The sequence below is a fragment of the Poromitra crassiceps genome, assembly GCF_964638095.1.
Source record: "Poromitra crassiceps genome assembly, chromosome: 3".
Classification (NCBI taxonomy): domain Eukaryota; kingdom Metazoa; phylum Chordata; class Actinopteri; order Beryciformes; family Melamphaidae; genus Poromitra; species Poromitra crassiceps.
Window position 1 is genome coordinate 32,812,897 of NC_139625.1, and position 14,393 is coordinate 32,827,289.

The following is a 14,393-nucleotide window of genomic DNA, read 5'->3' on the forward strand; positions in this document are numbered from 1 at the left end:
CAGTGGGGATAACTTAATCCCCAGTTCTTTGACTCTTGGGTTTAGTCAGTCTATGCCTTACCTCAAGAGTATTAAGATGGCTCATAACATTTCCAGCTCTGCTTTCTAGAATTTAAATCACATATACCCCATTTCCACTGGCACTTTTGGCCGCAGCAAACCAAACCATGCCGTGCTGATTTTTACTTCCCAAACAAATTTCAATCGAGCCGTGCTCGAGGTGGACCTTCTCTGGAGTGGGGCCAAAGCATGCTGGACCCGCCTCCAAACAGGCTGTGGTGATCTCTCGCCAGCCACGGCCAATCCATGACGACCCCCCTTCTCTTATTAGGATCCCCATTAGCTGATGCAGAGCATCAGCTACTCTTCCTGGGGTCCACTCCACACATAACATAAACACATTACAACATATAAGACACTTACAAACAACAACAAATGGTATTAAAATCAGAAAAGTATAGCTGACGATATACTTTCTTTCAAACATATTACATATTACAACATCGCATTATTCCGTATTCATATTCATACCGTATTCTTTTTAATGTAGACTTATACAGGGCCGGTTCCAGAACAAGATGACTAGGGATGCATCCTAGATAGGAAGGGGTGCACATGCACGCAAAAATTTGACATGTTATTTTACTAAAAATAATGCATTTTACCATCATTTCAGGTAGAATGATACCAGCCAAGCAAGAATATTTCAAGTGTTTCAAGTGCTTTACTGAAATATTTGGACCATATAATGATAATACAATTATCTCAACCTTAAAAGGTTACATATAGGTGCCAAAAAGCCATAAATTCACATCAAAGAACAAAGAAAAACAACAATAATAATTCAAGTTTAACACGTTCACTGCCGTGGACGAGATATCTCGTCAAGCAGAAACCAACGGTTGACTGCCGTGGATGAGATATCTCGTCCAAAATTTTTTTTTTTTTTTTTGATGGTGGGACGTCGATCAACCCCTTTTACATCTCCTATTAAAATATGGGAGGTATTGAATGTGTATAATCTATTTTACCGACCCACTAAGTGGCGACAGTGCTCTCCAGACGAGAGAAAGCCAAGAAAAAACAGCCGCGTGAGGAAGCCATTCTCATGAAAATGGATTGGCGAAAACGCTTTCGCTTTCGCGCAGGGAGCTGGCGGTGGGGGATTGCAAATTTGCATAATAGATTACGGGTGAAACACACTTTGAAACACGCAGCATAAATAAGACCAGAATCGCAAAAGCTTCATCAAAGCTCTCAACCGAAACCCCAAGAAACGAGCGAGCCCATCCAGACTCGCCCGACGAGGGGCAGCCAGGCAGCACAGACAGCAACTCGCTTGTCACACACCCGCTGCAGCCACGGAGGGAAGAGGAGAACACACATGGAGGGAGGAGTTTGAAGGAGAGGGGGGTTTCCTGCTGTTATGGAGGAAATTACTGTTCAAAACTATTGTTTAGATGTCTGACGTCTTACTGATGCCAAAAATAAATGGTTAAAGTGACTGTTCTATCGAATTTCACAAAAAGCCATTTATCTCAGCTTAAATTTTCAGACGCTGAAACCATGCTGTATTCAACTGCTAATGCATACATAACTACTAACTCTACAAACTAACTCTTTTAGACAGAGAAAGCACACATTCTATTAGTTCTTTTGAGATATTTTGTGTTCACAAAATACTAGCAGAAAATAATCCTCGGCTCTTGAAAGATGAGCCAGAATCCTCAAAAAAAAACCTTGGCAGAAGCTACCTACAGTAAAAAAAAAAACTGGTGGCAGTGAATGTGTTAAACAGTAAGTGTGCAGCTGCAGCATTTTTTTTTTTTTTTTTTTTTAACTTTTCAACTGAGCATGCAGACAATTAAAATAAGGGTGCAATGCGTGCTTTTGCACCCCTGTAAAACCGGGCCTGGACTTATATACATACACACTATACATTATGCTAAATTCATAAACACTGAGGGCTCTATCTTGCCCCGGGCCTTAAATTTGCATTTATGGTTTGGCGCAGCGCTATTAGTGGGCGTGGTCACGCGCATTCCCTAATTTTTCTTTGGCGCTAACGCCAGATTGCGCGCCGCTAACGATTTAACCACGCCTTTTTTAAGCGTAGAATTATTCACAACTGTGGCCATTGGTGATCTGCAGTAAACCAATCACATTCTTCCCTTTCAAGCTCCGATTCCACGGAGTGATCCAGTCCGGTCAGAAAAGCCCGACCAAAGTGCTCTGAGCTCCCCCCCTCCCTCTCTGCCCACTTTCCTCCCCGTCTGTCTCCATATGCTCCTCAAACGGACGGCACGGTGGCTCAGTGGTTAGCACTGTTGCCTCACAGGAAGAAGGTCCTGGGTTCGAACCCCGGTCCATCCCAGGTCCTTTCTGTGTGGAGTTTGCATGTTCTCCCCGTGTTCGTGTGGGTTTTCTCCAGGTGCTCCGGTTTCCTCCCACCATCAAATACATGTATGTTAGGGTTAACACTCCTCTCAGTGCCCCTGACCAAGGCAGCTCTGCAGCTGCCCACTGCTCCTAGTTCTAGGAAGGTTCCTAGTAGAGGATGGGTCAAATGCAGAGGATGAATTTCCCCATGGGGATAAATAAAGGATAACTTAAACAAAGTGAAAATAATGTTCTAAACGCATCGGCTAGAAAAATATAGCCTATCCCTGGATGTCATGATGAGATTAGATTGGTGAAAGTTTGGACAGAATGATTGCATCGTTTTCTCTCGCTGCCTTGTCTTCTCCCCCTCTGCAGGGCAGACAGGTAGGATGATGCAACAGCCTCTGAATGACAGGGGCTCAAAACTACGGTATAACAACTTTTTTTTCATCGGTCATTGTGCCTGCCTAGTGCCTACATATAAATGAGTGGCCTTTCCCCCAAAATAGTGATGGTTCTGTCATTCTGTGGTGTAGCCTACATTTCAGATCTGATGCTTGCAGTGCGCTATAGGGGCAGAAATTGACGCGCGAGAGAGAGGGAGTAAGAGAGAGGGGGGGAGAGAGTGAGATAGCGGCAGAGAGAGTGATTGAATAACGCCGTGAGTGCATCCCCGGGGCCGGCGCACTGAATAAGGCGTTAACCGCAAAATTAACGCCCTTTGGGAAGATGGCTTTAGGCTGGTATTTAAAGGATGGGTTTTCCGTGGGGAATATGAATATATATTAAATCTCACGCCCCTAAGGTTTTCGAATCCGTTGAAATTTTTGAAATTGGATATTCACTGCCAGAGATATCAAGCATCTCTCACATATTTTTTGGGCCAGCCGACGCGTTTCGCGTCATCTGGCCTAAGTCCGCCTTGCGGAAGTCGTGCACCTATGAACTACAACTGTTGTTGGCCATGGTCCCGCCTCTAGAGGTCCTCCACGCCCCTTCAGAGGCCTTGACCAAAACAAAAACGCAGCCATCTTGTCAACCGCCTAGCCTGCTGTAGCTAATATTAGCTTCCCATAGTTCCTTGCAAAGAGACCATTATCTCGGGAACGGAAGCACTAATCGACACGGGACTGGCGGCATTGGAAAGCTCGTCAAATTTTACATCTAGTAGTAGGTGGGTTGAAGTAACGAAATCAACGCTGAGCAATGTACCCGTTTTTACACATTTTTACAGAAAATAGTTACAACATCAGATGCGCGTAACTCCTACGAAAATGCCTTAAAATGCATGAATTTTTTTTTATGAAGACATCTCCCGACATATATACTACCGTTTACATTTGGTGCAATTTGGAGGCAATTTTATTTTCGATTTATTTCTTGTTCTTTGTATATTTCATTGTCGAAGCCTTCTTCTTCTTCTTCTTTGAGTTTTATGGCGGTTGGCAAACATATATGTGCATTACCGCCACCTACTGGAGTTTGATATCAGCCAAATGCCTGAGGGGTGGGCATAAAAACGAAGGCCACGCGAGCCCAGTGCATTGTGGGAAATGTAGTATTTCGAGTCCCCGCACCCGCACCTCCCCCCCACCACCCCCCCCCCCCCACACACAGAGTGGATTTCGGTTGATATCTCTGTGAGTAAACCTCCAATTTCAAAAATTTCAACGGATTCGAAAACCTTAGGGGCGTGAGATTTAATATATATTCATATTCCCCACGGAAAACCCATCCTTTAAGGCCGAAATGCCCATTCTGGCCTATTCTGGCACTGCACCACGCCTCTTCAGCGTAAAGCGCAATGGGTCGTAAAAACATGACGCTATCTTCCCGAGTCAGCGGTAGGCAGGCGTAAAGCGTGTTTTTTTGTGTTTAAGGCCAGTTTAGCGCATAAGGCCAGGGGGAGAATAGAGCCCTGAGTGTATTGTACATACAGGGCGAATTCTTACCATACTCTTGCCATTAATCCTTAAGCACCCAACATATAACGTGAATTCTTAGCGTAATTACCACAATTAATTAGGCACTGATAGGGCTGTTAGATGTATCTTCAATTCATTCGCGGAGTGACTTCCATGTACTGTAATCATGGCTCGATACAGTACTGTGTTCTAGCTTTAGAAACTGTATAGAGATGTCTGGTGGTGTGTCTCATGGGGTATGGATGGATGTTAGAGATGAATGTGAGTTTGATGATAAACATTTAGGATTTTTTTCTAACAAAAACTAGGAATGATGCTGTCAGCCTCCCAACTTTCAGCTATGTCACATGCATGTTATTTACATAGACCTTAGTATTCATCCAAGGGGCAGACAGTAGGTTGTGAGAGTCTCATGTCTGTGCAGAGAGAAAGGTGCCTCTGTGTGTTCAGCTCTCAGTACATCTGTAGATCAATCTCTGTGGTTTGAAGTTCAGTTTTTCTCCTATGTTTCCGTTTGTATATCTGCTTTATTTTACCGTTTCCTGAGCCGTATCGGAGCCCTACATGTATTATCTTACTGCTGAGCTGATGAAAACATTTCCTGCTGCTGCTTCATATTAAAAGCTTTCCACTGACAAACTAGCGGAAGGCTTTTATTGTGAAGAACGTATAGGAAATGCAATGTTTCTCCACCATTTACAGCCACGATTTTTTGACCACTAGGGACGACGAGTCGGTCACACAGCCATATCCATGATGCTGCTACTGCTTTGCAACTCCAGACAAGCGTGTCATTAGTTAAAGACAAACCTTCAAGCAGGTAGCCCTGTTGCATGGAAACGCAATTCCAGGCTGCTGTGCTGCACCAGGCCAGCACATTTGTATGGAAAAAGGTATACTGTATCTTCACTGAGGCTATGCTGTAGATTTTGTAACATCACAGAAGCCTTCCAGGAGGGGAAGCACATCTCTTTGTCCATCACCTTTTCTGAGTTCAGGGCCGGAGGACATTCAATTCAAATTCAACATGTTCAAAGAGCCACTGAATTGTTTTTCATGGAGCTTGACGATGACAGCACCTGTTTGTTGGGAGCGATGAAGGGTATATGTGTCTGTGTTCCCATGCGTTTGCCAGTGAGTGCCTCTCTGTGTGTGTCTGCCTTTCGTCTGCGAGTACGATGCTCATAATTTGATTTTAGCAGTCAAGTCAGGGAAATATCCACGAGGCATGCGGTTGATCTTCGGTTATAGACTATGAATATGTAAACACATCAGCTTAATGCTCGAGAAAATCCTGACTGAAGTCTGGAAAAACAACAGCCCCCACCCCACCTCTCCTTCAACAGAGCCCAAATGTCTCAATAACCTTCAGTCCCCCACTTCCATATCTGCCTCGTGTTTCGATGCCATACACATGCTGTACACATCCACAGAGCCACGTGACAAACACTTCCTCCCTGCCACTGATACAGTACCTTTACAAACACTCTGTCACCATATACACTCTGTGTGTTTGTAGTCAAGCGGTTCACCAGAATGAACTGTTCTCCAAAATGAGATATCTACCATTTTAAAAATGCAACAACTGCTATGGCAAAATGATTGCTGGCCTCAAAACAAAAGTCATTATAGGCCTACTGCACATGTATATTACCATAAATGCATTGGCAAACTCAAGACCTCTGTTACAAAAAAAAAAATACATATTAGATGCAATATGTTGTCAGACTTCTACCTAATGAATATGTTTGGAATGAAAAAAATATTTTATATAGTGCTCTAAGGGTGCTTTCACACTGGTGCCCAGGTACCGTTCCTGAGCACACTTGTCCCCAAATTGACCGCAGTTTTGGAACGTTTGATGAGTGTGTGAACGCTGCGTTCCGTTGCGTTTTCCGTCCGAAAAGGTGATCTGGGGAATGCTTTGGCGTACCCAGGCACAGAACACTTGCGAGTGTGAAAGCCAACCGTTCCGAACCACATAGACAACACACGGAGCAAGGATACACAGCAGGCATAGATGACGCAAGTGCACTCTGTTTCGTTTCCAAGCGTGGAAGAAATGTTGTAATGTGAAAGCTGACCAGCGGGGGAGAGGGGAGGGGGGGCAATCGTTCCAGGGTGCGGAACGGAACGGAACGAAAGCAATCGTTCCCAGTGAGAAAGCAACCTAAGACTGTGTACTATGTAGTATGGTTGTGCAAGGTGATGCTGTTCACCAACTCATTTTACATTATACGTTTTCATTGATACTCTATCTCACTCTAAGCATTTGATTGGTGCTCTTATTCAGAGTGAGTGAGTGACTTATTCTTGTTGCATGCTGTTCTAGGATGGAACTCCCAGAAAATCATGATATGACATCCAGAAAATCATATTTCTACAACACTAATATCTATTTTGCAGAACATGAAATTCGTCAGTGAATACATTAAAAGCACGGGTCATCCCATCGTCAAAACTACTGCATAACTATACGGCTATAAAGGTTACCTTTAGTGTGATTTACTCTCATGCCAGTAATTACCTTGTAAAAATAGGCCTCAGTTTGAACAAGTAATGGATATCTCATTTTAGAAGGACACTCCTCATTTGTTCCCTGTTTGGCTTGTTACTGTCTGCCCAGATTCACCTCACTGATTGCTGTTTTTCTCTTTCCTACAGAGGTGCCTCCCTCTGGGATGTCCAAGAATGGATACTTTTTTCAAGAAATGGGTGAGTGTGAGCCACCACCAGGCAGTGTTGTAGTTGAGTTGAGTCGGACTGGGACTCATTTTCAGGACTTGACTTGGACATGAGCACTGATGACTCGGAATTGGACTTGAGCATTGATGCATTCGGACTCGGAAATTGGAGACGAGGACTTGTTAATTGATGCTTATTTTTTATATTTAATTAATAGGCCCTAATAATTTGGCAGAGGATATTGATAGTTATATTAATACTGTACCGTGACATTATTCCATTCTTGCAAGGACAGGCATGTGTGTTCCACCTACACAAAGACATGTATGTTAGGGTTAATACTCCTGTCAGTACCCCTGACCAAGGCACTGGCAAAAGAACTGGAGTTGGTCCGGACTTGGACTCAGGTAATGGGGACTCGACTCGGACTCGACTCGGACTCTTCTTTGGTGACTTGGACTCGACTCTGACTCTTCTTTGGTGACTCGGACTCGACTCGGACTCGACTCGGACCCTTCTTTGGTGACTCGGACTCGACTCTGACTCTTCTTTGGTGACTTGGACTCGAGTCTGACTCTTCTTTGGTGACTTGGACTCGAGTCTGACTCTTCTTTGGTGACTCAGACTCGACTCTGACTCTTCTTTGGTGACTCGGACTCTTCTTTGGTGACTCGGACTCGACTCTGACTCTTCTTTGGTGACTCGGACTCTTCTTTGGCGACTCGGTCTCAACTCTGACTCTTCTTTGGTGACTCGGACTCGACTCGGACTTTTCTTTGGTGACTCTGACTCTTCTTTGGTGAGTCAGACTCGACTCGGACTTTTCTTTGGTGACTCTGACTCTTCTTTGGTGACTCGGACTCGACTCGGACTTTTCTTTGGTGACTCTGACTCTTCTTTGGTGACTCGGACTCGACTCAGACTCTTCTTTGGTGACTCAGACTCGACTCTGACTCTTCTTTGGCGACTCGGTCTCAACTCTGACTCTTCTTTGGTGACTCAGACTCGACTCTGACTCTTCTTTGGTGACTCGGACTCGACTCTGACTCTTCTTTGGTGACTCGGACTCTTCTTTGGCAACTCAGTCTCAACTCTGACCCTTCTTTGGTGACTCAGACTCGACTCTGACTCTTCTTTGGTGACTCGGACTCGACTCGGACTCTTCTTTGGCGACTCGGACTCGACTCGGACTCTTCTTTGGTGACTCAGACTTGGTTTCGGACTTGAACATTGGGGACTCGAGACTCGACTCGGACTCTAGATATTCAAGATAGTCTTCTACTCTGTCTAGTAGAAGACAGAGAAATACAGAAAAACAATAAAAAAAAAGTATAAAGTGCAAAGTAAGAAGTCATTTAAAGTGACATATAATTGGGTGGTGGAGCTTTCGGGTCTAGTTGAAGAGGCGGATGGCAGTTGGGAAGAAACTGTCCCTGTGTTGAGAGGTTCTGGTACTGCCAGACATCAGTCTTCTGCCAAGGGGGAGGACCTTAAAGAGTTTATGACCTGGGTGGGAAGGGTCGGCCGTGATTTTTCAAGACCGCTTTAGCGTCCTGGCAGTGTGTAGGTCCTGAAGGGATGGCAGGCTGCATCCGACCACCTTTTCAGCACGGCGGACAATGTGCCGAGATATAGTGACTTGACTACAACACTGCCACCAGGACAGATGAATGCACAGTGCATTATATTTGAGGCATTATCTCTCTCCAGAGAAAAAGAAGAATGTGCTTAATTTCCTAAAGCATCTAGATCATCATCATTACAAGCAACTAATAGTGAGTGCATGTGTTGGATCCACAGTGCATTAAAAAACACATATTACTGTACCCTCCAATGATCAGGTATGATAGAGAAGTGCTAGGCAAGGAGATAAGAGCTGATGACAAGTGAGGTAGAATCACTTTTTAATTTAAATGCTGCCAATAAAATGTGTGGTACAGTATATGCATAGTAAAAGATGGGACTTAGATTAGGGCTGCAGCAATAACACAGAGAAGTCTTCCAGCTCTCACACCTCAGTGCATTTGGATATAAATAATGAACTTTGCTCCGGCTCTTATGATAACGGCAGTTTCATTACCTTCAAGCCAAGGAGAGGCACCCAATTAGTATGTGCAGCACAAGCAGTCAAGACAGAATATGCCTGCAATGGATCTCCCCGTTTCCCCCAGCCAATTATTCCCTTGTGCAACACGCCGATTCACTCAGCACATTCACGGAGGGCCCCCCGCAGGGCTCCAACACAAACCGTCTTTATTAGGCAACCTTTTATCAAGATATAAATGCAGTTACATTATCGTTGGAAAGCGAGTATTATCCACCGTTGTCATCTCAGAGGTTCATTAGCAGAAATCGGACGTCACCCCGCCATGATGTACGCTGCCACTCGCCGTCCCCCCTCTTGGAGCTGCTTGTACTGTATGTGAGGTCCTGTTGTGCCTGTAGAGTACCATGTCTGTGACTATTATTATGGATGGGACAATACATGTATACTGAAATTCAATCAATTGCAATACAGAAATGAGGCAATACGTATCGTGGGACATTTTCTTCTGGTCTAGTAATCACAAATGAGATAGCTTGCCCATCATATTTCCACAAGCTCTTCATCCAAATTATATTATTTGTTGTTTACATTCTACCAGGCCCGTATCCAGGGTTTCAAAATTGGGGAGGTCCAGACATGGCAAGGGGAGGCGGATTTGGCGGCGCCCGCTAGGGTGCCACCGAAAAAGAATTTGAGTTTTTTTTTATCCCCTTTTTAGCCATATTTAGAGTAATATATCATTTAATTTTTTTTTTTTTACCTTTTTTTAGCCATATTTAGAGGAATATCTCATTTTTAATTAACATTAGGATACTGTTGAGATGTAATTATTCAGTATTTTCTCCTTTTCTCCTTTTCTCATTCAGAGCAAAGAGGGAGATATATAGCATGATGATAATGCTCTATATCTCCCTATTTGCTCTGAATACACCAGTTAACATGACACAGACTTAACATGATAGAAATATTATCAGCAAACTTAATGACTAGACTAATTATTCTGATCTGAATGGCATATATCAAGAAACATTGACTCCTCTCTTAGCTGTATAGTGGGAGGTGCATTTTTGAGTAGGCTATTAAAATAGCATGTCAAGTTCACATTTCTTTATTGCCAGATTAAACAATTCATGTGCGTGCATGCGCGCTTCTTCTTCTTCTCTAGCCTACAAGCATGTAACTTCCTTGATTGTTATTGTTGATAATTCTATTTAAATAGGCTACATTTTCATTTCCCGAAACATTCTTAAACAAGAAAGGAACATAGTGCACTGCAAAATATTTTTAATTACATTTGTATAAAAAAAAAAAAAAAAGGGGGGGGGGGGGGGGGGGGGTGAACTCATATCTAGATACGGGCCTGCATTCTACCAAGTGTACCACTAGAAAGATTTGTGGCTCCGAAATAAACATAGTCTGCACAGTTAGACTTTGCTGTCATCGAAGATTTATTTATTGCGTCATATTGAATCATAAAGAGATATATAGAGAAAATGTCACCAAGATACATCTGTGTAGCAGTGTGCAGCATAGTGTTGTATTGCCCTCTTCCATATTCAAAGACATTCATTCCAAATTGAGATATGAGATAATGATTGCTTTGATAATTAAAACCTTCTACAGAATATTAGCAAAGCATTTTTATGTATGTATGTATGTATTTATTTATTTATTTGTTACATTTTAGAATATATAATTGTCTGTTTATAATGAGCAATTACGGTAACATCAAGCAACTATTTTCTGTTCCCTAAATTGGGTACGGTAGCGTTTTGGAGTGAAACTTGGTTTGTTCCTGGAACGGCAGTGGTTTCTGTCTGCCAAGGAGAAGTGAAAGTCAGAGCCCAGCCGGGGAGTCTATAGCTCAGAGGGAGCAGGCGAGGCCATGATGCAGCCAGGTTCAAATAATGTCAAGTGCTCAGGGATGATCCTGATACAAGGCAAACTGAATGAACTGAAATTTGTGGCCTCCTCACAGATAAGGTCAGCAGATAAAGAGCACGAGTATGAGATATTGTTCTCCTCGCATAAAGGCGATGGCCGGATGATATTTGATGATATTTGGGAGCCCGCTAGTTACCGAGGGACTGGATTTAAGGCTCTGCTGTGTCAAGAAGAGAGAATGGGATGAGTCATACAGACATGCTTCAGGCTAGTTAAGTCCTGAGCTGGCCTCTTCTATACAAAATGTGTACTTTTTTGTACAGCACAATCAACCTGGTGTGGTGATTCATAAAAAATTGGCTGGAAATCAAATTGACCAACTGAATTTCTACCTCACTGAGCATTCATCGTTATTTCAGTCAAATTCAGTGTCACATGTCTACTTTAGCTCTTATATAGGCCAGGATCGTTTTGTCGATGTATAGTCCCGTTTCAGAGCAAGCAGTAAATATATTATGACATATTTAAACAATGCATAAACACAAAAGCTGTAAATATGCACCAGCAAGTCCATTTGTACAAGACAATGCTTTATTTAATTTTTTCATTTACCCCAGAAGATGTAGCAGGGTTCCCCCCAGTGTAATGCAAGCCCAGTGGCCCACCGGGTAAAACGTGTTTTGTTTTTTTGTTTTTTTTCCTTGACTAATTTTCGCCATGGAAGCTGTGTCATACAGTAGCTTTTTTTAATTCTCACTTCCACGATTCTCTTCGTGATTCTATTATCACAGAAACTATAGGCAGTCGTGTATAAACTCAAGCACTTTATGCTATAAAGTACTCGAAAGCCATACTTGAGTAAAAGTACAGATCTTTTTCTTACCAGAAAAAGACTTGGCTAAAGACAAAGTGATATGAGTGGAAATCTTCTTCTTGAGTTTTATAGCAGTCAGCAAACGTTATATGTTGCATTACCGCCACCAACTGGAATGGAGTGTGGATCGTGATTAACGTAACTTGCAAACTAGGAGCACTGATTCGACAAACCTGCTTACTTGCATGCTACAAAATTTCTTCAGATTTTACTTTCAATAATGAGAGACTAGTAGAAAGTATAACAAGCTTTAATGAGACAACATATTAATTTTGGCGTATGACTCCATGATATGATGACGCTCTCCTGAGATGATGAGAGGGCGTCGTCAGTGAAGAATAGGATAGGAAATCCCCCATAGGGAATTCTTCTATCAGGAGTCATGACCGATGGTGGTGTCAGGGGAGGAGGTGGGGCAAAACAACTGCTTCAGCGATGATGATCAGCAACTGAGAATGACACATACACAGCACATAGCAAACAGAGTAAACATGGACCCTGATATACTACGCTGATTAGGTGATTGGGATCAGCTGGAGAGGAATACCTTGGGCTCATTGGTTATTGCCACATGTGTGGTAAACTGTGAATGGGTGAGGGGACAGCATCAGAGAAAGGGGGCGAGCCTAACAATGAATAGGTTATACGACCTCAAAGAAAGGGGGCGTGCACTGTGATATGACGAGACTGGGCGTTGGCTGTTAAGTAGTCTTCATTATTGAAAATAGTCTAAGACTTCATTTGTAACTAAAATGCTGAAGAAGCTTTTTAAATGGCTAATCAACATAAAATTGCTCAGTGGGACAAGTGTCTTTGACACTATGCAATGCAATTTTAGATTAGGTTACTATTAAAGCAAGATTGTCGGCAACTAATTAATTATTAAACTCATTTATAATTATTTCCCAGAAAAATAAGAAATAATTGTATTTTATGTCACTTATGAAACATGGCAGGCTGCATCGTTGGTCATCTTGTCTTGACTGACCATTGACTCTTCAAACTTTGTTCATTCTTAAAAAAAAATCACAGAAGAGTAGCCCAATCAAACACATCATCATTTGCCAACAATAGACCCTTCTCACGGGGGCCATTTTGTGTCGAGAAGCCAGGGTAAACACAGGTGCAAGCAAAACACTAATGAGGGTTTCCAAATCCCAATCATGGAAGTTGGAAACCCTCATTAGTGTTTTGCTTACACCTGTGTTTACCCTGGCTTCTCGACACAAAATGGCCCCCGTGAGAAGGGTCTATTACCAGACCACGCTAAACATACTCTCATATCCTTTACCCCATAATGTATTTGTTAATCCTGTTTGAACCAAGGTATCATACAGGGGTGACAAATTATTGCCAGCTACCAGCAAAATACTAGTTAATTTTCTTTCTTATCTTGGTAAGTTTGTTGGCTGTATCAACCACTTTAGCAGGTAAATAACTCTTCTATCATAAAGATCTTGTTGCCAGGCCAGCCACTGTGGCCCAAGGACAATAAAAGTTAGTTTTTTTCTGGTAGCCGGTGAGGTCCAGGAGGTGACCCTGTGCTGTTGTGTCCCCAGAGCAGCGGGAGGCGGAGCAGGAGGAGGGCAGCGAGGGCCAAGAAGAGGGACAGGACTCGCCGATCACCTGCGGAGATGACATCCACCTCTATGACAACCAGATCAGCCCCGGGCCAGGTCAGTACTGAGAGAGAGAGAGAGAGATATCGAAGGGGGAGGTAAGGAGAAGGACTGAGGAAAAGAGAGAAGGAAGGAAGGAAGGAGGCGAACAGAGCTGGATATGATGGAGAGAAAGAGGGAGGGCGAAGGAGAAGAGATGGAGAGGGACAAAGATGGGAGTGATGGAGAGAGGAGGTTGCAGGAAGTGAGGGGGGAGGAGAGAGAGGGATGCAGGAAAAAAGAGGCAGGCTGAAGGTCAAGAGAGAGGATGCTTTTCAAAGATCTTTTTACGAAGTCAAGTTTATTTGTACAACCATGTCTCAGAGGACTTTACAGAGTGTAGCTAAGTCTACAGTAACTAAGCACAATCAATAAACATAACAAGCATCCTATAAGTAGAATGCAGTGTGTGTGTGTGTGTGTGTGTGTGTGTGTGTGTGTGTGTGTGTTTGCGTTTGCGTGAGAGAGAGAGAGAGAGAGAGAGAGAGAGAGAGAGAGAGAGAGAGAGAGAGAGAGAGAGAGAGAGAGAGAGAGAGTGAGTGAGTGAGTGAGTGAGTGAGTGAGTGAGTGAGTGAGCAGAAATTGTGTTTCGGCCACAGCTATGGCATTTTACACTTTCAGGAAGTGTAAAGAGGACCCCTACAGGTGAGCTGGATTTTTAGCTAATTAGGGCCGACTAAATTGGCAAAAAGGGTTAATTAGTGGCCCAAATGAGTCAACACAGGTTCAACACCATGGAGAGATCCATTTATTGCTACTGATGGAGCTCATGTGAGTGGAGGAGCGGAGCTGGACCGAGTTGGAATCAGGCAGGAAACCCTCAGCGCAGAGAGAGTCATCGGATGGGTATTCCGCTAATAACAAATATGCTATCTTGTGTGCACATCTCGTGGTCTAACATCACATCATCATCACATCTCGTGGTCTAATGGACATCT

At 43.3% G+C, this 14,393-nt stretch overlaps 1 protein-coding gene across 2 annotated transcripts in view; it reads left to right on the forward strand.

The window, feature by feature from the left end:
• Window positions 1-14,393, forward strand: part of slc4a11 (solute carrier family 4 member 11) — a 170,123-nt gene that overhangs the window by 36,548 nt on the left and 119,182 nt on the right. The window contains exons 2-3 of one of the 2 annotated variants that reach the window (XM_083634026.1): window positions 6,972-7,022; window positions 13,357-13,473. In XM_083634026.1, coding sequence (XP_083490152.1) covers window positions 6,972-7,022; window positions 13,357-13,473 — 168 coding nt within the window. Of the gene's footprint in view, window positions 1-6,971; window positions 7,029-13,356; window positions 13,474-14,393 lie in introns of both variants that reach the window. The other variant, XM_083634027.1, reaches the window with a different exon arrangement.